Source organism: Dermacentor variabilis, chromosome 3 (assembly GCF_050947875.1).
Source record: "Dermacentor variabilis isolate Ectoservices chromosome 3, ASM5094787v1, whole genome shotgun sequence".
In the NCBI taxonomy this organism is placed as follows: domain Eukaryota; kingdom Metazoa; phylum Arthropoda; class Arachnida; order Ixodida; family Ixodidae; genus Dermacentor; species Dermacentor variabilis.
The window spans coordinates 211,424,160-211,445,589 of NC_134570.1; the positions used below are offsets into that span (position 1 = coordinate 211,424,160).

The 21,430-nt window shown below is 45.1% G+C and overlaps 1 protein-coding gene across 2 annotated transcripts in view; it reads right to left on the reverse strand.

Moving 5' to 3' along the window:
* Positions 1-21,430, reverse strand: part of LOC142574417 (uncharacterized) — a 156,167-nt gene that overhangs the window by 30,236 nt on the left and 104,501 nt on the right. Inside the window, exon 4 of one of the 2 annotated variants that reach the window (XM_075683505.1) lies at positions 4,238-4,291. The exons of the other annotated variant lie outside the window; for it this stretch is intronic. Within the exon in view, the coding sequence (XP_075539620.1) occupies positions 4,238-4,291 (54 nt within the window). The remainder of the gene's footprint in view (positions 1-4,237; positions 4,292-21,430) is intronic. 2 annotated transcript variants of the gene reach the window in all.

Consider the following 21,430-nt stretch of genomic DNA (forward strand, 5'->3'; position numbering starts at 1 on the left):
TGACTATAGTATATTTTGCAACGGGGAAGCAGATTGTTGTGCACCATCAAATAGATAGAGGGGGAAAACAATCACCATAGTTTGCAGAGAGCAGGCTTTTCCATGAGTTACCTGGCCTGTTTTTTTTCCGCAGAAGCACCAAACATGTTGCGTCTGCTGTTCCTATTGTTTTATTCAGCTCAGGAAAAAGTGTAGTGTGTGTGTCACGGTGCAAAAAAATAAACACGGTAGGACAGTCATAGAGAAGCTGTGCAGTGTAAACCGTGGCAGTCATTCAGTCACACGTGTCTGTGGCATGCTGTGCAACATTCCGCTATCCTGTGGATAAATGTACATTCGTTACACTGGCGCCTACCTTAATCAGACGCTATGCGAGCGCGAGAATTTGAAATGCACACATTCACAGCATCCACAAGCGCATTGCCAGATGTGATTACAAGCCATTTTTTGGAAGAACACAAGTCATAATCAGGAACAAAGGTTAAAATGTACGTGAAATAATTGACACTTTCTATATGAAAAATCTGTGAGCTTTCCATTGCCATTTCTTCTATAAACCTACTGGACTTCGACATCTGTCGTAAAGCTTTGCTTAAAGTCGAATGTAAGAGAGTGCTACACGCAAATGGACATGTTGTGTTTATTCTTTTCAGATTGCCATGAACTGTCAGTTTATCAGTACTTGTGGTCATTTTCTCTTGTCGACCCTTTTGCGCTGCTGTAGTAATAAATATATGCTTTTTAAGGTCAAGCACTTGAACACTGGCAACAAACAGAGAAGCAAACACATTAAAAAATTCGTAGTGATAATGACAACGTTCATTAAACTCTTTGGCACTCCGTAATGCATTTTAACTTATAGTAATTAAGTCGTGTCAGTTTTTATTATTTTTGCAAAGATAATTTCATTTACGCTTGCTTTTCTCAAATATGGCGCGTTTCTATTGCGGCCATTCACAGGAGGCGATTTTGTTCACGTAGGCATTGAGGGCATTGGCACGCGTGGAGGATATTCCTGCAGGAAATTTTACGTGATGGAATATAGTGTCATTATCATTTACACAGAGTTCGGAGACACCTCTCTTCCCTAGGCTATACGGTTGTACTGTGCACCTTGTGTTCTTCAGTGATCACAGTGTGGTGTCGGTTTGTTTTGGCGTACAGCATCCCTGACCTTAACAGGAAAGAGTATTGAAGAAAGAGGCTATTTATTTCGTTCAGTTGAAAAGGGCCAATTTCTTCGCATCATTGATGCGGGATACATCACTGACAGGTAAAGAACCGCCAACTGTTTGACTTAGGTTATGACAAGGCAGCACACATCATAAGCTGTGTTTTCGAGGAGATTTCTCTAGATGTCGATTTGTCCAATCCAATATGTGCTGCACATTATTTCATTGCTATCCACAGTGGACATCTTAGCTCGCGTGTATAAGGCTTCAAATATATTAGATGTATGGTATCTCTGGTAAAGCGACATGAACTTTGTTGCATTTCAGGTAAAAGTATTGCCCTTTTTAAACTATAGTCGCCTACTAGGAATTATTGTGTTTCCTGAGTTCAGCCCATGTGACTAAGTGCCTGCTCCGAAGACTCTTTGCCTGTATTTGTATCGCTGTGTATGTATTCATAATTTTTATAACAGGGATGAGCAAATAATTTCCTAATTGCTGAGGTTTCTCTACCTGATCTTTCTATGTCTATGCATGCGTAGGACAGAACACTTTCGTTTGTTTATTCCACATAGAAGAATTCTGTTTGCCTGCAGTATAGTATTACAGTCACAAGCTATCTGAGGACTGTCATCAATGAATCATACTTCAGTCATGCGATATCGTCACCACTCAGGTCAGCTGCGTGTAAATACATGATTATCTTATGCTTGATGCATGCGTATAGAACATATATGATAAGGTGGAATGCTGTATAATACAAGCTTAATCAAAGATGGCGTTGTGCCTGTCAAAAGCACCTTAATAAACGTGGGGTGCAATTCTGTCCAAACGCCGTTGAGTGTAAAGGGTGTAACTCAGGCTTGATACCCATTGCCGAAAAGGATGTAATTCTGGCTAAACAACAGTTGGGTGAGTTGTTTCTCTAAAGATTCTTCTCTAAATGTGTAAGGGCGTGTTATAGACAGGAAAGAAACACCGCTAAAGGTAGAATTTTCTTAGGGTGCATGTTGTATGCATGATGCGAAAGAGTTTATGCACTTTTCTCTTCAATAACTGAACGCTTTTTTTTACGTGAGAGAAATCTCTACCAACTGGAGCAGTCTAAATGTGCATAAACCCTGTGCCACTTGCTCATCTCCATGTAGCCCGCTGTCATTATCAATCTTCTCAAACCTAAACAGACCATTAAAATAGTTATCAACACTTATCAGTCCTTATCAGCCTAGATCCGACCAATAATTATCTTCTTCGGTCGTTATCAATATTACCGTACTGGATGCGACTCTTACCAACAATTATTGGCCATTATCAATCTTATAGTAATCAATCCGACCCTTATCAATTTCATCCGTGCTTGTAAACCTTATCAGAATTTCTCCGATCATTTTAAGCCCACATCACTTAGCACCTATCCATCCGCGTCGAACAATTATCAACCGCGATGAGGTCTATTAACATCGCATCACTCCTTATCCTCCGTACAAACCCGTTAACTACTTATCTGTCAGTGTTACGGGACGAGTCGCATGGAGCCCTCAGAGGTCAGTGGCATTTCGGTCGTTGAAGGAATGCCCCAACAGAAAACGCATATCGCGACCACTGGCGTGCTTGGCATTACATTTTTTTCGACGTGAGAATTTTTTTTATTTTTACAATGCTTCAAGTTGGTTTTACATATTGTCCTAGAAAACGTTTTTATTGCGCCATCGCCAAATCTTTCAACAACGCCTTCGTAGAAACTGTTCTTCACTGACATTTGTTTTAGATCACCGGTAGAACACATTCATATGACTAAGATATATTCACTTTCGGCAAGCAAGGGTGCCTTATATGGTGTAATGTCAGTATGCAAAGTGATGTTTGGAGGTTTCTTTGCCTGTATGTTCCAAATAGAGTATGTGACCGGGCGGACTACTTTCGTTCATCGACCCAGCACTTATGCACTGATCGTGTATTGGTTGTCTCAGATGACTTCGCGTCTTTAGTGCACATGGTTCGTCCTCTACATGGCAGCGCTATCGTAGCACTGTTGATGCTTTGAATGACATGACATGTGATTGCCAGCTTCCCCATGATATAGAGGAACCAAAAAACGTCCCATTTCGCTACACACACTATCAAAGTACATCTCATGAAAGGCTTGATCGGATTTATATATCATTACCTCTCTTCCCTAGATTATACGCCTATACTCTGCAGCTTGTGTTCTTCAGTGATCGCAGTGTGGTGTCAGTTTGTTTGGGCAACCACAAATTGAAAGTTTGGGGATGAGCTGAAAATTAGGAAAAAAATGAATCTTTTACTCTCGCATGAGCGCTTTCTCAAGCGCGTCCCAGAAATTCTTATTGAAGTATCAAGTAGCAGTTCTTAATCTCTCTTTGTGCAGTGAGATATATTAAAGCAAATAGTTAAAATGATACCCGTTGAAGAAGCTTCTATGTTGTCTTTTGAGAAATAAGGAAAACAGAAGAAGTTGTACCAATTGCTAGGCCAGCTACACGATATTGAATGCCTACATCATGGCAAGTACATTAAGACATCTACAAGATGAAGGCGCTAATGCAGACAATATACATTGAGAGATACGGAGTTGCACTTGTCCGTAGGCGTACTCGTCGGTATTTGGAGCAAATGCCTTGCAGTCGTTCGCTTGGTGATGAGCGTCGGCATGATCTGAAGAAGCAAACGCTCGAGATGGAGTATGCGGGAGCGTATGGTAATGACCAGGCTAGAATGAATAAAGCTTTTACTGATCACTATGATAATATTTATTAATGTCAGAAATTAATTATTAGTGACTGTAAGAAAAAAATTGTTTCATTGCTGCCATTGCTCAGTCAAGAAAAACATGATTATGTTTATATGATGATGGGATTATGATATGATGATAGATTATGTGATGTAATGAAATATGATATGATTATCCAACCATCGCTTCGCTATCTGTAGGCAAAACTCTTGAGCCTGACGATTTGAGAGCAGAACTCTATCGATGCTTTGACTCTTTATTGGCTTTTTTCTGTTAAATGTAGGTGAAAAAGCTTACAGAATTCGACACTTACTCGCCACCCTCTATGACGGGAGCACGTTGGGTGTCCCAAAGAGCATCGATGCAACTGCAGAAAGTAGAGGAATATCGCCCCATATCACTTTATAAACGGGATTATAAAATATTTACGAAGGTATTAGGTAGTCACGTTGAAGATATAATTCGATATGTGGTGGGAGACCATGAAACATTTGAAATTAGGGGAGCATTATTCTAGACACATCCCCACGTTGTGCGGTCTATGCTAGACTGTGTACCAAAAAGTGTAGGACAGGCTGCAATAGTTCACGTTCACTTGGCAAAAGCATTTGAAAGTTGATCACTAGTTCTTCTTTCGTGTGTTAGAGCACATAAACTCTGGGTCTCTTCCTTTTTAAAGGCATCACTGTTTATGTTAATGGCGCAAAAAGGCTCATAGGTAATAATAGGCAAGGTTGTCCTTTGCCTACTCTTTTACTCGCTTTGTACTTGAACCGGCTCACTCCAGAATACTGAATGATTTGAAATTGTTTTCCAGTGACGTCCGTGTATTTGCCTACGCAGATGACATAGTCCTCTTCTTCCGTGCTGGCAAGCAAAATGCAGAAGCTTCGCTTTTCATAAGAAAACAGCTTTGTTAAGATGCAGCAGTGAACTTTAAGAAGAGTTCAGTGTTTTGGTTAGGTCTATGGTAAACAATTCCATTTCGCTTCGCAAGTAGTCAGAGGAGGCAATACTTCAAGTACATAGGTGCACCCCTCTCTCAATATCGCAACAGTAATGCTCACTTCTCAGCGGATGTTGCAGAAATTCAACGCAAGCTTAACAACTGGAAGAGCCGCAGAGGTCCATATTTAGCTGAGATGAAGCTTGCAATGCGTTCCTAGCAGCTGCCCTGCAAGTATAACACTGCTAGAGGCTTAGGTTGGAAGCTTTCCATGGCATGTTTGCTAACTATGCGTAGAACTCACGCCTTGAGTTAATGCGACGTGATAACCTTTTTTTTCCTCGTGAGAGTGGGGTCATGGCCTCGTTCGCCTTTTTGTAAGACAACCTGCCTCGCATTTATTCTTCGTTAGTGATATAAACCATCCAATTATAAGGGAGATGTTACAACTTCAATGAACCAGTTACCTCCATAAAATAGCTATGTCGTCATGTGTCAGAGATGCTTCAAGGAGGTTCTAGAAGGTTTTCGCGTTTTGAAGGCTATCTTTACTATGGTTATATTTTGACTGCCTCCTGCCAAAAATTTTCTGCTGCACTGGGACACACTGATTTCTGCTCATCATTATCGTGCGCCTTGTTTGAGATGTTATTACATAGACGTACTTAAGTGTGTTCGTCGAATGTACATTCTTCTAGGGATCAAAACGTTTTTGTTTAGGTTCCATTGGACAACCTTCCCGCTAAAACATTGTTTGAAAAATTAGCTTATCCGTGCAGTGGTCGACAAACTGCAGTTTGTGCCCTCATAATAAAATGATTGACCACTGTTCAGTAGATCGTAAGGCTGCCGTTTTCTTCTGGGACATTATGCAAAGAACACTTAAGAAATGTTTAGACATCACACCATACATAATTCGTTTCCTACCTTTTAAGGATCCGTGTGATCCACCATATGACGTGTTCGTGTTACTTGGCCTATTTAGCCTTTGGCACTTTAGAATCAGCGGCATGCACGCCGAACCACCGCGAAGAAGTCGGGCGCTTTTTCGGGAATATTCTGCTTACGTTCGTAGTGTGTACGCTGCACAAGAAACAGCCTCGGACTGTATGTCTTTACTGGGCGCCTGCACTTGCCTCTCTTTGAAGGTATCTTCACTCACATAAAATTTCTGTTGAGCTTAGTTCGTTTTTCTTTGTTCTATTTTACTTAAATCGCACACCTATGTCATTAAAAAGTGGGTGTTTTGGCACAGTGGGTGAGACACTCGGCTTCTAAGCGTGGGGTCGTAGGTTCGAAACTCACCACCGCGAAAATTTTACCGTTCGAAATTATTCCAATTTGTACATTAATATCTTTGTAGCGATTAGCCTCACGTGACAGACGGACAAATGTTCTCGTTGGCAGGCACACAAGTGTTTACACATTTGTCGTTTGATATGTCGAACTTGTTGGACACTTCGTGACGAGCTGGCGGCAAACATAGCGAACCACGCACACCCAACCATATATATATATATATATATATATATATATATATATATATCATCATCATCATCAGCCTAGTTACGCCCACTGCAGGGCAAAGGCCTCTCCCATACTTCTCCAACTACCCCGGTCATGTACTAATTGTGGCCATGTTGTCCCTGGAAACGTCTTAATGTCATCCGCCCACCTAACTTTCTGCCGCCCCCTGCTACGCATCCCTTCCCTTGGAATCCAGTACGTAACCCTTAGTGACCATCGGTTATCTTCCCTCCTCATTACATGTCCGGCCCATGCCCATTTCTTTTTCTTGATTTCAACTAAGATGTCGTTTACCCGCGTTTGTTGCCTCACCCAATCTGCTCTTTTCTTATCCCTTAATGTCACACCCATCATTCTTCTTTCCATAGCTCGTTGCGTCGTCCTCAATTTCAGTAGAACCCTTTTCGTAAGTCTCCAGGTTTCTGCCCCATATGTGAGTACTGGTAACACACAGCTGTTATACACTTTCCTTTTGAGAGATAGTGGCATCCTGCTGTTCATGATTTGAGAATTCCTGCCAAACGCACCCCAGCCCATTCTTATTCTTCTGGTTATTTCAGTCTCATGATCCGGATCCGTGGTCACTACCTGCCCTAAGTAGATGTAGTCCCTTACCCCTTCCAGTGCTTCGCTACCTATCGTAAACTGCTGTTCTCTTCCGAGCCTGTTAAACATTACTTTAGTTTTCTGCAGATTAATTTTCAGCCCCACCCTTCTGCTTTGCCTCTCCAGGTCTGTGAGCATGCATTGCAATTGGTCTCCTGAGTTACTAAGCAAGGCAATATCATCAGCGAATCGCAAGTTGCTAAGGTATTCTCCATCAACTTTTATCCCCAATTCTTCCCACTCCAGGCCTCTGAATACCTCCTGTAAACATGCTGTGAATACCATTGGAGATATCGTATCTCCCTGTCTGACGCCTTTCTTTATAGGGATTTTGTTGCTTTCTTTGTGGAGGACTACGGTGGCTGTGGAGCCGCTATAGATATCTTCCAGTATCTTTACATATGGCTCATCTACACCCTGATTCCGTAATGCCTCCATGACTGCTGAGGTTTCGACTGAATCAAACGCTTTCTCGTAATCAATGAAAGCTATATATAACGGTTGGTTATATTCTGCACATTTCTCTATCACTTGATTGATAGTGTGAATATGGTCTATTGTTGAGTAGCCTTTACGGAATCCTGCCTGGTCCTTTGGTTGACGGAAGTCTAAGGTGTTGCTGATTCTATTTGCGATTACCTTAGTAAATACTTTGTAGGCAACGGACAGTAAGCTGATCGGTCTATTTTTTCAAGTCTTTGGCGTCCCCTTTCTTATGGATTAGGATTATGTTAGCGTTCTTCCAAGATTCCGGTACGCTCGAGGTTATGAGGCATTGCGTATACAGGGTGGCCAGTTTCTCTAGAACAATCTGACCACCATCCTTCAACAAATCTGCTGTTACCTGATCCTCCCCAGCTGCCTTCCCCCTTTGCATAGCTCCTAAGGCTTTCTTTACTTCTTCTGGCGTTACCTGTGGGATTTCGAATTACTCTAGGCTATTCTCTCTTCCACTATCGTCGTGGGTGCCACTGGTACTGTATAAATCTCTATAGAACTCCTCAGCCACTTGAACTATCTCATCCATATTAGTAACGATATTGCCGGCTTTGTCTCTTAACGCACACATCTGATTCTTGCCTATTCCTAGTTTCTTCTTCACTGTTTTTAGGTTTCCTCCGTTCATGAGAGCCTGTTCAATTCTATCCATATTATAGTTCCTGATGTCCGCTGTCTTACGCTTGTTGATTAACTTGGAAAGTTCTGCCAGTTCTATTCTAGCTGTAGGGTTAGAGGCTTTCATACATTGGCGTTTCTTGATCAGATCTTTCGTCTCCTGCGATAGCTTACTGGTTTCCTGTCTAACGGAGTTACCACCGACTTCTATTGCGCACTCCTTAATGGTTCCCATGAGATAGTCGTTCATTGCTTCAACACTAAGGTCCCCTTCCTGAGCTAAAGCCAAATACCGGTTCTGTAGCTTGATCCGGAATTCCTCTAGTTTCCCTCTTACCGCTAACTCATTGATTGGCTTCTTGTGTACCAGTTTCTTCCGTTCCCTCCTCAAGTCTAGGCTAATTCGAGTTCTTACCATCCTATGGTCACTGCAGCGTACCTTGCCGAGTACGTCTACATCTTGTATGATGCCAGGGTTCGCGCAGAGTATGAAGTCGATTTCATTTCTAGACTCACCATTCGGGCTGCTCCACGTCCACTTTCGACTAACCCGCTTGCGGAAAAAGGTGTTCATTATCCGCATATTATTCTGTTCTGCAAACTCTACTAATAATTCTCCTCTGCTATTCCTAGAGCCTATGCCATATTCCCCCACTGACTTGTCTCCAGCCTGCTTCTTGCCTACCCTGGCATTGAAGTCGCCCATCAGTATAGTGTATTTTGTTTTGACTTTACCCATCGCCGATTCCACGTCTTCATAAAAGCTTTCGACTTCCTGGTCATCATGACTGCATGTAGGGGCATAGACTTGTACCACCTTCAATTTGTACCTCTTATTAAGTTTCACAACAAGACCTGCCACCCTCTCGTTAATGCTATAGAATTCCTGTATGTTACCAGCTATTTCCTTATTAATCAGGAATCCGACTCCTAGTTCTCGTCTCTCCGCTAAGCCCCGGTAACACAGTACATGCCCGCTTTTTAGCACTGTATATGCTTCTTTTGTCCTCCTAACCTCACTGAGCCCTATTATATCCCATTTACTACCCTCTAATTCCTCCAATAACACTGCTAGACTCGCCTCACTAGATAGCGTTCTAACGTTAAACGTTGCCAGGTTCAGATTCCAATGGCGGCCTGTCCGGAGCCAGGTATTCTTAGCACCCTCTGCAGCGTTACAGATCTGACCGCCGCCGTGGTCAGTTGCTTCGCTGCTGCTGGGGACTGAGGGCCGGGGTTTGATTGTTGTATTCATATAGTAGGTTGTGGCCAAGTACTGCACCAGGGTGGCCAATCCTGCTCTGGTGAGAGAGTGCGTTACCGGTTCTGGTCAGCGGGATCAGGCCGCACTCCAGGCCTGTTCGTGCAATTTTCTCAACACACGGTTTTTTTTTTATTTCCCGGTGGAGAATTGCGCGGCACCGGGATTTGAATCACGGTCCTCTGGCACTGGAGACGGATACTCTACCGTCCCCGCAGGAGTTAAATTAAAAATTGAATTATGGTGTTTTGCGTGACAAATCCACTTTCTGATTATGCACGCCGTAGTGGAGGACTCCGAAAATTTCGACCACCTGGGGTTCTTTAACGTGCACCTAATTCTAAGTACACGGGTGTTTTCGCATTTCGCCCTCATCGAAATGCGGCCGCCGTGGCCGGGGTCCGATCCCGCGACCTCGTGCTCAGCAGTCTAACACCATGACCACTGAGCAACCACGGCGGGTCCCGCAGGAGTTGTACGCCTCATTTAACCTACAGTGGTGCCCTATTTGATCAGTCAAGGTGGACCAATCTGAGCTCGGTTATACCGCATGGATGGCACTCGGCTAGAGAACCTGGTATTTATGACCTGCACATGTGTGGCCACACGTAATTGAGGATATATAATTTTTTTTAGGAGGGTTTCCGTACAGTGATAAAAGGAAGGAAAATACATTAAAAGAAAAAAAGGGAAAAAAGGAACATAACATGTGATTTGAACTCGTGATCCTTCAATGTTGCCCGGAAAGGTAGCTCAGTCGGTTGGTTCGTGAAGCCAACCGTTACTTTCAAGCGCCAAAGCTCCTGCTCCGAGCCTCATACTTATGTGGAAAGGGACTGATGTTGTCCGCGGCAGGGCGAAATACCTTCGTGTAATTATAATAGCCCTAATAGGACTTCTTTCAAAGAAAAAAAAAGAGAAGAAAAAGAAAAGGGAAACGACTCAGAAGGCTATACTACGAGAGCTATGACTGATACTTTTCTATATATATGTATTCATCTCATCTATGGGATCGCATGCGCGCGCTGTTGGATTTAAAGCGCAACCGTGGTAGGGAAACGGAAGGCGATATAAGCATGCGTGTCCATGATACGAACACGACAAACTGCCTTACAATATTTAGAATTGATATATATATACACACACAAAAGCCAATATAGGCTGCTCGACACTATCTCGCGTGTTTTTATAGCGAAGTACATCAGAACCGACTCGTCGTTCCACAACAACCATTTCCTGAGTGATCGCCAGATATATGCCGAATAACTTCCTGTCATTCAATAAGAATGTCTCTCTTTCATGCAACCTACCAATTCGCGCTGTTTCGATTTAGACAAAACAATTTATCATTCGAGGCGCACTTGCAAGTTTGCCTCCAATTAAAACTGCCTGCGATGCCTATAGTGCAGCTCTTATCTCACTCAACATACACAGTTCTATATACGTGCATCCGGTGCAATGCTTTCCGTTGTATCAGCAATTTCAATGTCATGGCCGATCATGTAAGCAAAAGTAGCTGTTTACTATTTACAATATCCAGAATTGATCAAACGTGAAGTTGTCACCGGCATTCTGAGTGGTTGGAAGGCATAATTTCTTGGAAAAATGGCCGCCAGAGGAGCAGCGTGAACTCGAGCGGCTTTATAGACTAGGAAAACTGCCTCAAAATATTTAGACTTGAGGGGAAGCTTCGTTAACAAACTATAACACGGCAATCAGCACTCGTATACGACGAGAGAAATTATTGAGACGTGGGAAATTCCCTTGAAATAAATCTGGTTTGCGAGACAAATGCTTGTATGTATTGAATCTCTTAAAAGATGAGGGGGGAAATATGCGCTCACCGAGAGGGCATCTTCGGCACGAGACCACCGCGAGGCACCTTACTGAGATGTAGAGAGCTTCGCGGCCGGAACGAAATCTCCCCTCTCCGCCGGCCCAGGGTGGAAAACGCGCTTTCCGATCGCTCAAGGTTGCGCGGATATTGTATAGCTCTAGCGTCTAGGAAAAAGCTTAAACAGGTGCGGGGGCGGCACGCATAGCGTGGGAAGCTAGCCGCCGGTATAGCTATCTCAAGTACTGCTGCTGGCGAGGGCGAAATACCTTCCTGTAATTATAATAACCCTAATAGGACTTCTTTCAAAGAAAAAAAAGAGAAGAAAAAGAAAAGGGAAGCGGCTCAGAAGGCTATACTACGAGAGCTATGACTGATACTTTTCTATATATATGTATTCATCTCATCTATGGGATCGCATGCGCGCGCTGTTGGTTTTAAAGCGCAACCGTGGTAAGTAAACGGAAGGCGATATAAGCATGCGTGTCCATGATACGCACACGACAAACTGCCTTACAATATTTAGAATTGATATATATATATATATACACACAAAAGCCAATATAGGCTGCTCGACACTATCTCGCGCGTTTTTATAGCGAAGTACATCAGAACCGACTCGTCGTTCCACAACAACCATTTCCTGAGTGATCGCCAGATATATGCCGAATAACTTCCTGTCATTCAATAAGAATGTCTCTCTTTCATGCAGCCTACCAATTCGCGCTGTTTCGGTTTAGACAAAACAATTTATCATTCGAGGCGCACTTGCCAAGTTTGCCTCCAATTAAAACTGCCTGCGATGCCTATAGTGCAGCTCTTATTTCACTCAACATACACAGTTCTATATACGTGCATCCGGTGCAATGCTTTCCGTTGTATCAGCAATTTCAATGTCATGGCCGATCATGTAAGCAAAAGTAGCTGTTTACTATTTACAATATCCAGAATTGATCAAACGTGAAGTTGTCACCGGCATTCTGAGTGGTTGGAAGGCATAATTTCTTGGAAAAATGGCCGCCAGAGGAGCAGCGTGAACTCGAGCGGCTTTATAGACTAGGAAAACTGCCTCAAAATATTTAGACTTGAGGGGAAGCTTCGTTAACAAACTATAACACGGCAATCAGCACTCGTATACGACGAGAGAAATTATTGAGACGTGGGAAATTCCCTTGAAATAAATCTGGTTTGCGAGACAAATGCTTGTATGTATTGAATCTCTTAAAAGATGTGGGGGGAAATATGCGCTCACCGAGAGGGCATCTTCGGCACGAGACCACCGCGAGGCACCTTACTGAGATGTAGAGAGCTTCGCGGCCGGAAAGAAATCTCCCCTCTCCGCCGGCCCAGGGTGGAAAACGCGCTTTCCGATCGCTCAAGGTTGCGCGGATATTGTATAGCTCTAGCGTCTAGGAAAAAGCTTAAACAGGTGCGGGGGCGGCACGCATAGCGTGGGAAGCTAGCCGCCGGAATAGCTATCTCAAGTACTGCTGCTGGCGAGGGCGAAATACCTTCCTGTAATTATAATAACCCTAATAGGACTTCTTTCAAAGAAAAAAAAGAGAAGAAAAAGAAAAGGGAAGCGGCTCAGAAGGCTATACTACGAGAGCTATGACTGATACTTTTCTATATATATGTATTCATCTCATCTATGGGATCGCATGCGCGCGCTGTTGGTTTTAAAGCGCAACCGTGGTAGGGAAACGGAAGGCGATATAAGCATGCGTGTCCATGATACGCACACGACAAACTGCCTTACAATATTTAGAATTGATATATATATATACACACACAAAAGCCAATATAGGCTGCTCGACACTATCTCGCGCGTTTTTATAGCGAAGTACATCAGAACCGACTCATCGTTCCACAACAACCCTTTCCTGAGTGATCGCCAGATATATGCCGAATAACTTCCTGTCATTCAATAAGAATGTCTCTCTTTCATGCAGCCTACCAATTCGCGCTGTTTCGATTTAGACAAAACAATTTATCATTCGAGGCGCACTTGCAAGTTTGCCTCCAACTAAAACTGCCTGCGATGCCTATAGTGCAGCTCTTATCTCACTCAACATACACAGTTCTATATACGTGCATCCAGTGCAATGCTTTCCGTTGTATCAGCAATTTCAATGTCATGGCCGATCATGTAAGCAAAAGTAGCTGTTTACTATTTACAATATCCAGAATTGATCAAACGTGAAGTTGTCACCGGCATTCTGAGTGGTTGGAAGGCATAATTTGTTGGAAAAATGGCCGCCAGAGGAGCAGCGTGAACTCGAGCGGCTTTATAGACTAGGAAATCTGCCTCAAAATATTTAGACTTGAGGGGAAGCTTCGTTAACAAACTATAACACGGCAATCAGCACTCGTATACGACGAGAGAAATTATTGAGACGTGGGAGATTCCCTTGAAATAAATCTGGTTTGCGAGACAAATGCTTGTATGTATTGAATCTCTTAAAAGATGAGGGGGGAAATATGCGTTCACCGAGAGGGCATCTTCAGCACGAGACCACCGCGAGGCACCTTACTGAGATGTAGAGAGCTTCGCGGCCGGAACGAAATCTCCCCTCTCCGCCGGCCTAGGGTGGAAAACGCGCTTTCCGATCGCTCAAGGTTGCGCGGATATTGTATAGCTCTAGCGTCTAGGAAAAAGCTTAAACAGGTGCGGGGGCGGCACGCATAGCGTGGGAAGCTAGCCGCCGGAATAGCTATCTCAAGTACTGCTGCTGGCGAGGGCGAAATACCTTCCTGTAATTATAATAACCCTAATAGGACTTCTTTCAAAGAAAAAAAAAGAGAAGAAAAAGAAAAGGGAAACGGCTCAGAAAGCTATACTACGAGAGCTATGACTGATACTTTTCTATATATATGTATTCATCTCATCTATGGGATCGCATGCGCGCGCTGTTGGTTTTAAAGCGCAACCGTGGTAGGGAAACGAAAGGCGATATAAGCATGCGTGTCCATGATACGCACACGACAAACTGCCTTACAATATTTAGAATTGATATATATATATACACACACAAAAGCCAATATAGGCTGCTCGACACTATCTCGCGCGTTTTTATAGCGAAGTACATCAGAACCGACTCGTCGTTCCACAACAACCCTTTCCTGAGTGATCGCCAGATATATGCCGAATAACTTCCTGTCATTCAATAAGAATGTCTCTCTTTCATGCAGCCTACCAATTCGCGCTGTTTCGGTTTAGACAAAACAATTTATCATTCGAGGCGCACTTGCCAAGTTTGCCTCCAATTAAAACTGCCTGCGATGCCTATAGTGCAGCTCTTATCTCACTCAACATACACAGTTCTATATACGTGCATCCGGTGCAATGCTTTCCGTTGTATCAGCAATTTCAATGTCATGGCCGATCATGTAAGCAAAAGTAGCTGTTTACTATTTACAATATCCAGAATTGATCAAACGTGAAGTTGTCACCGGCATTCTGAGTGGTTGGAAGGCATAATTTCTTGGAAAAATGGCCGCCAGAGGAGCAGCGTGAACTCGAGCGGCTTTATAGACTAGGAAAACTGCCTCAAAATATTTAGACTTGAGGGGAAGCTTCGTTAACAAACTATAACACGGCAATCAGCACTCGTATACGACGAGAGAAATTATTGAGACGTGGGAAATTCCCTTGAAATAAATCTGGTTTGCGAGACAAATGCTTGTATGTATTGAATCTCTTAAAAGATGAGGGGGGAAATATGCGCTCACCGAGAGGGCAACTTCAGCACGAGACCACCGCGAGGCACCTTACTGAGATGTAGAGAGCTTCGCGGCCGGAACGAAATCTCCCCTCTCCGCCGGCCCGGGGTGGAAAACGCGCTTTCCGATCGCTCAAGGTTGCGCGGATATTGTATAGCTCTAGCGTCTAGGAAAAAGCTTAAACAGGTGCGGGGGCGGCACGCATAGCGTGGGAAGCTAGCCGCCGGAATAGCTATCTCAAGTACTGCTGCTGGCGAGGGCGAAATACCTTCGTGTAATTATAATAACCCTAATAGGACTTCTTTCAAAGAAAAAGAAGAGAAGAAAAAGAAAAGGGAAACGGCTCAGAAGGCTATACTACGGGAGCTATGACTGATACTTTTCTATATATATGTATTCATCTCATCTATGGGATCGCATGCGCGCGCTGTTGGTTTTAAAGCGCAACCGTGGTAGGGAAACGGAAGGCGATATATATATATATATATATATATATATATATATATATATATATATATATATATATATATATATATATATATATAAATGGGCGCATTTAGAATCAGCACTCCTTTTATAAAACAGACATAGTCGTAGTAAGCGAACCGTCAACGGCAGGGAACAGCGTACAAGCCTCGAGTTTCTCAATCGTCATTTTCTTCTTGCACGAACAGCGCACTCTGCTTCTCCAAGTAGCGATATTATTCTTCACTACATTCACTTGAGTCATCCTGGTGACTTAGGGACAGGACACCACAGCAGGGTCATAGTAGGGTTTTAGCCGGTGTATGTGCACGATCACGCCCGCGGCGTCGTTGATCTCAAGACGGCTCAAGAAGCTCGATGACGTAATTCACTGGCGAAACTCGCTTCACAACACGGTAAGGGCCGCGGTTCTTTCAAAGAAGATTAGTCAACCTACCGGGGCTGGGTGAGGGGATCCAGAGCCATACAAGTGGGCCGGGGTACAAGACATTGGAGCCTTCGAGACATCGCGATGATCTTTTAGGCAGTGTGTTCAATGGGGCTGGTTGGTTCATCTTGAGAATAAAAACAGAAGCAGCGCAACACAGGACGAGAGAGTAAAGAGCTCAGGACAGAGAGCTAACTAGTAACCAAATGCTTTATTTGCAGATGCAGCATATCAAGACATCATTTAATGTGACAAAGAACATAAAAAGAAGGATAGGAAGGCTAAGCGTCAGCCAAGCAGATAATCCAGTTCTTTTGTTGAGAGCGTGAGGAACGCAGAACTGACGCACGCGTCGGCACTTTTCAGTATGCAAAATGCTTCAAAGATTACCTAAGCACGCTTTTCACTATACCTGCCAATTATTTCGCGCTTCTTAAAGATCGGGGTGCAACCACACGTGTTACAGTGGCCAGCCAGATGACTTTTACGGGTTTCCTTTTAGTCAGGCGGCATGCTCGCGCAGCGATCATTAGTGCACATCCCCGTTTGCCCGATATAGCAACATTTACAATGAAGCGGTATTTTATAGACGACTTGCGTTCTATAGTCAATAAAGCCATGAACATGATTCTTATAGCAGTTTTTTGTGCTCGACAATGTCCTCGCTATTGTCTATTTTGGACTACCCGCTCAGTTTATTAGGGGAATTGCACACCACTCTCACTCTTGCCTTGGCCGCAATTTTCATAATGTTATGGGAAACACGGTGTACATAAGGAATAACGGCAAGCCTCAGTAGTGGTGAGGGAGCGAGCAATTTGTGGCGAGACTCGTCTGCTTGTTTTGGGAGCTTGAGAATCTGCCGTTGACTCATTCACGCCAGAGTGCAAGGGGGGATGGTGTCTGGCGTGCGCGAGGGCTCGTGCCCATAAAGAAGTATGGAGAGACTCTAGTGGTGGTCTGCCTAGCGGCCTTATGGGCGTACGTCCCGAATGGAAGAACACTGTCCCAATTTGACTGGTCGTAAGCGATGTACATTGCCAGCTTGACGCACAACGCTGGATTAAGTATTTTGGTCAAGGTGGGGGTGTGGGTTCGTTTCAGGATAGCGGGCAATGAGAGTTCTGTGAACAACCTGGCATTACTCTGGACCCGCTTTGGCAACATCCGACCGAAAGCTACCCCTTCGGTCGCGACGCAGCTCACGTGCTGCACCATGCCAAAGAAAGATGTTCTAAAATGAAGGACCCTTGAAAGGGTCTGAGGGCGAGCTCACTGGTGTGCATCCATGGCAATAAAAGCACGCTGAAATACGGACAGACGGAAGCAACACAGGACTGCCAAGGAGGCAACGTAACTTGCCGATGCAGATGGCAACAGCGAAATCTCTGCGTATCGCGTGAGATGTTCGATGACAACGATTATCCAGCGGTTGCTAGCAGGAGTGATGGGAAGCGGTCCGTACAAGTCAATGCCGACGCGGTTGAAATGTCGCGCAGGAAAAGTCAACGACTGTAGAGGAGCGGTTGAATGGCGCTGGCAAGCGAGACAAGAACGGATATAGCGGCAAAAGTGGTACATCCCGCGCCAGTAGTAGCGGAGGCGAAGGCAGGTGTAGGTTTTCAATATTGCGGCATGTACGCACTGCGGGTCAGCGTGGATGGTTGTGCGTATGTCAAAGCGCATATGGCGGGTAATTACGAAGAGCCACTTGCGTCCTTCGGAAAGATAGTTGCCACGGTATAGCAAACTGTCGCCAAGAATGAAGTAGAGCACATGACGGCGTACTTCCCCCTGAGACGGGACGCAGTGTGGGTTCAATCAACAAGTCAATAATGTAAGTAACTCAGGGATCCTTCCTTTGCTTACCAAGCATGTCGGCGATGGCTAGGAAGGACACGTCGTAGAGAGGCATATACGGTATAACAACTTCACGTGAAAGAGGTGAGTAACAGAGAGCGTGCTCTTCAGGATGTTGGTGTGCCGCTCGGTAAATGACGCGAATGTCGTACTCGTGGAGCCGTCAAATACAACGGGCCAGTCGACCAGATAGATCTTTCAAGGGGGAAATCCCACATAACGCATGATGATCTGTAGCCGCGTCAATAAGATAGCCGTAATGGTAAGGGCGGAACTTTCCTAACGCCCATATGATGGCTAGGCACTCATTTTCCGTAATTGAATAGTTGGCTTCAGCTAGTGAGCGCACGGCCTGCGTAAGAAATGACTTGCGGGTCAAATCTAGGTTTACACTGGGCCACCACAGAATGGAGGCCAACGCCACTAGCATCTTTGTGGATTTCAGCGGGACGAATGAGTCGAAATGTCGCAGGATCGGAGGTGACATATTTAACAGGGATAGGCGGGCTAGTTGATTGTTGATCAAGGAGGTGACACAAGTAAATGGCGCAGTACGGCAAACGGGCATCGTCGCTTGCTGGTGGCGTTGCGGAAAGGCCGCGGCTGCTGCGGAGAAGCTCAGTCAAAGGGGCTATGTGGAGGCAAAGTTACGAATGAAATGACGAAAATAAGAACAAACTCAAAGAAGCTCCCAAATTCTGTAATTTCGGTCAGTTGATGGAACTTGAAAACGGCACGCGGTTTTGTTGGATCCGGAAGGACGCCATCTTGGGAAACGACATGGCCAAGGAGTAACAGCCTCCGGGCACAAAAGCAACATTTCCTTAAATTTAGTTGTAAGCCAGCGGAACTGAGGCAATAGCGGACAGCTTCTAGGCGTTCAAGGTGCATATCGAACTCAAGCTAAAAGATCACTAATATTTTCCACGTAATATAGGCACATATCTGCAATTCAAGGCTGAGGAGAAGGCTATTGATCATGCGCTCAAAAGTGACAGGTGTGTTGCAGAGCCTGAATGGCACCACATTCAATTTATAGAATCCATCGTTAGTAACAAAGGCTGTTTTAGGGCGGTCGGGCTGAGTCATCGGGACCTGCCAGTAGCCGGAACGCAGGTCTAGGGAAGAAAAGAATTCGGCACTTTGTAAGCAGTCCAAGGAGTTATCTTTGCGGCACAGCGGATAGATGTCCTTGCGTCATTTATAAGAGTCAACACAGAACCTTATTTAGCCGTCCTTTTTCTTAACTAGAACTACCGGGGATCACGATGGGCTATTTGAGGGCTGAATGGCGCCGCGTTTGAGCAAGTCATCAACTTGTCCTGCGATGATGCGGCACTCAGGGTCTGACACATGATATGGGTGCTGACGCAAAGGAGCTTGGAGACAAGTGTCGATGCGGTGAGCTATGGTTCTAATACGGCCAAAAGAAGGTTGTAGGTAATCGAAGCGGGAGCGAAAGCGTTCAGGTAAAGAGATGTGCTCTGCACGCTGCTGCTGGGCGTCAAGGCAACGGCAAAGGGCGCCGTAAGGATGGTCGAGCGATTAGAACAGAAGTATCAATGTCGCCAATCTCAACAGATTACGGTGGATCCGAAACAAACGACGTATGTAGAAAAGAGATCAAGCTCGTCAACGCTGCCAAGCGACTCTCACCACAGTAAAGTGGAGGGGCAGGCAACCGGATTGCAAACATAGATGTATGGCGAAAGGAACCAGAAAGAACTTGCGATGGACAGCGGTTTCAGAAGGACTAAAAGTACGATTCAGCCAGTAGGGACGTCATAAGAAAGAGGTACCAGAGCGGATGGAAAGGCAATAACGCAGTGTCAGCGGCAACTTTTGCAGGCAGAGGCGGCAAGTCGACGAGAGGTCACAGAACGGTGAAAACTGAACTACAGCGCGAGCACAGTCGCTGACGGCGTTGTGAGCGGAAAGGAAGTCTCAGCCCAGTATTACGCTTTGGGAGCATTGCAAAAGCACAAAATAATTTCGACGGTGTACGAAAAATATTGAATGACGCCGGAAAAGGTCAGATTTGTCGCGACCTCCCATTGCTCAGTGTCAAGTCAGAAAGCGGCATCGTTGCTTTTCCGAGTTCATGGCAAAGTTTTGGGTCTTTGCAGACACTGCTGCTCCCGTATCAACAAGGGCTAGAACAGGCACACCTTCGACGCAGACGGCAACAACATTAGAGGAGTACAAACGAAGTTTTTAATAGTTCGAAAGCTGCGCAGTTCTTGTCCCCGGAACTACACCTTCTAGTTTTCCTCAGGGACAGGCTGAGGTCGTCGCAAGGTTGATAAAAGGGAACGGGGACGTCGTGAAGGCCACTGATGAGCGTTCAAGTTCCGGCGAGTGGAAGAGAAGGAGTCAGCAGGAGGATTATGGGAACATTCTGAGGTGTCGATGCAAAACCATAATTATTTGGTCGTATGTCTCCACGAGAGAGAAATCCATGCCAGCGGCAAAACTGCGCTACGTGGCCTGGGATGCTGCACCTGTAGCATATGCGGTGGTGGTCAGGAATGTGTAACGGGTTTGAAAAACGAGGCGCCGGTCGTGAGGTAGGAAGGGCTGCCTGGTGCGTAGGTTGAGGTAACGCAACAAAGGTGCCTGTTGGCACGTGAGAGTTGGCGATGGGTAGAGGCTGAGTTGTCACTACGGCTTCGGCATAGGTGCGTGGAGGCAGAGACGGGACAGCGGAACTTTCGTACTTAAGCGTAACCGTCACCGGTAGCACAGGGGCTGCGGGCAGCACCTAAGAAACTTGCTCGTGAATGGCGCGCTGTATTGAGGGCGGCAGCATATATGGGGCAGCACCAAGTATACAAGGCAGAAGGGACCGCTGGTGCGCAACATCCGCACGTACGAACTGCTCAATTTCATTATGTAACACGGACTAGTCTCCCGCAACGCCAGCAGTTATAGCCGAAATAAGTTTTTCGGGTGAACAGGCATGGTGAATGGAGTCGCGTTGATTCCGCAACTCGTCATAGCTTTGACAGAGTTGAATAACGTTGGCTACTGTTTGCTGGTTTTTAGCTACAGCCATATGAAAAAGATCGCTGTTGACACTGGTCAATATGTGTTTGACCTTGTCGGCCTCTGTCATGAATGGCTTGACATTCTTGACACGGCCGACACCTTCAATGTAGCTTGCGTAGGTCTCGCCATGTTATGAAGCTAGCCACCGCAAGCGCTCTTCGGCAGGCAAGTTGGGAACGGCTGGACGAGCGAATAGCTCCACGAGATTCGTTCTGAAGGTGAACCAGGTGGTAGGTCAGTCAAGTGGCTGTGGAGCCACTGAATAGCGAGGTAAATCAAGAAAAATTACGACATTGTAGAGCTTATGCACGTCGTCCCATTTGTTGAGCTTGCTTACTCGGTCATGTGAATGAAGCCAATCCTTCACGTCTTGGTCATCGGCTCCGCTAAAGAATAAGAAAGCACGGTTGCGTTGCTGAACAGTGCCGGAACAGACCACAGTCGGAGGCTGGGAAAGAACCGGTTGGACTTCGACCGTGGCCATCACAAAAACAGGCGGCAAGGTCCGGATGCAGACATTCATGGTTCTTCGGAACGAGCAACCTCTACCAGACATAATAGGGCATTTTTAATCAGTACTCGCATTAGAAAGCAGACGCAGCCATAGAAAGCCAGCCAGCAATGGCAAGGAACAGCGTAAAAGCCTCGAGCTTCTCAATCATCGTGTTCTTG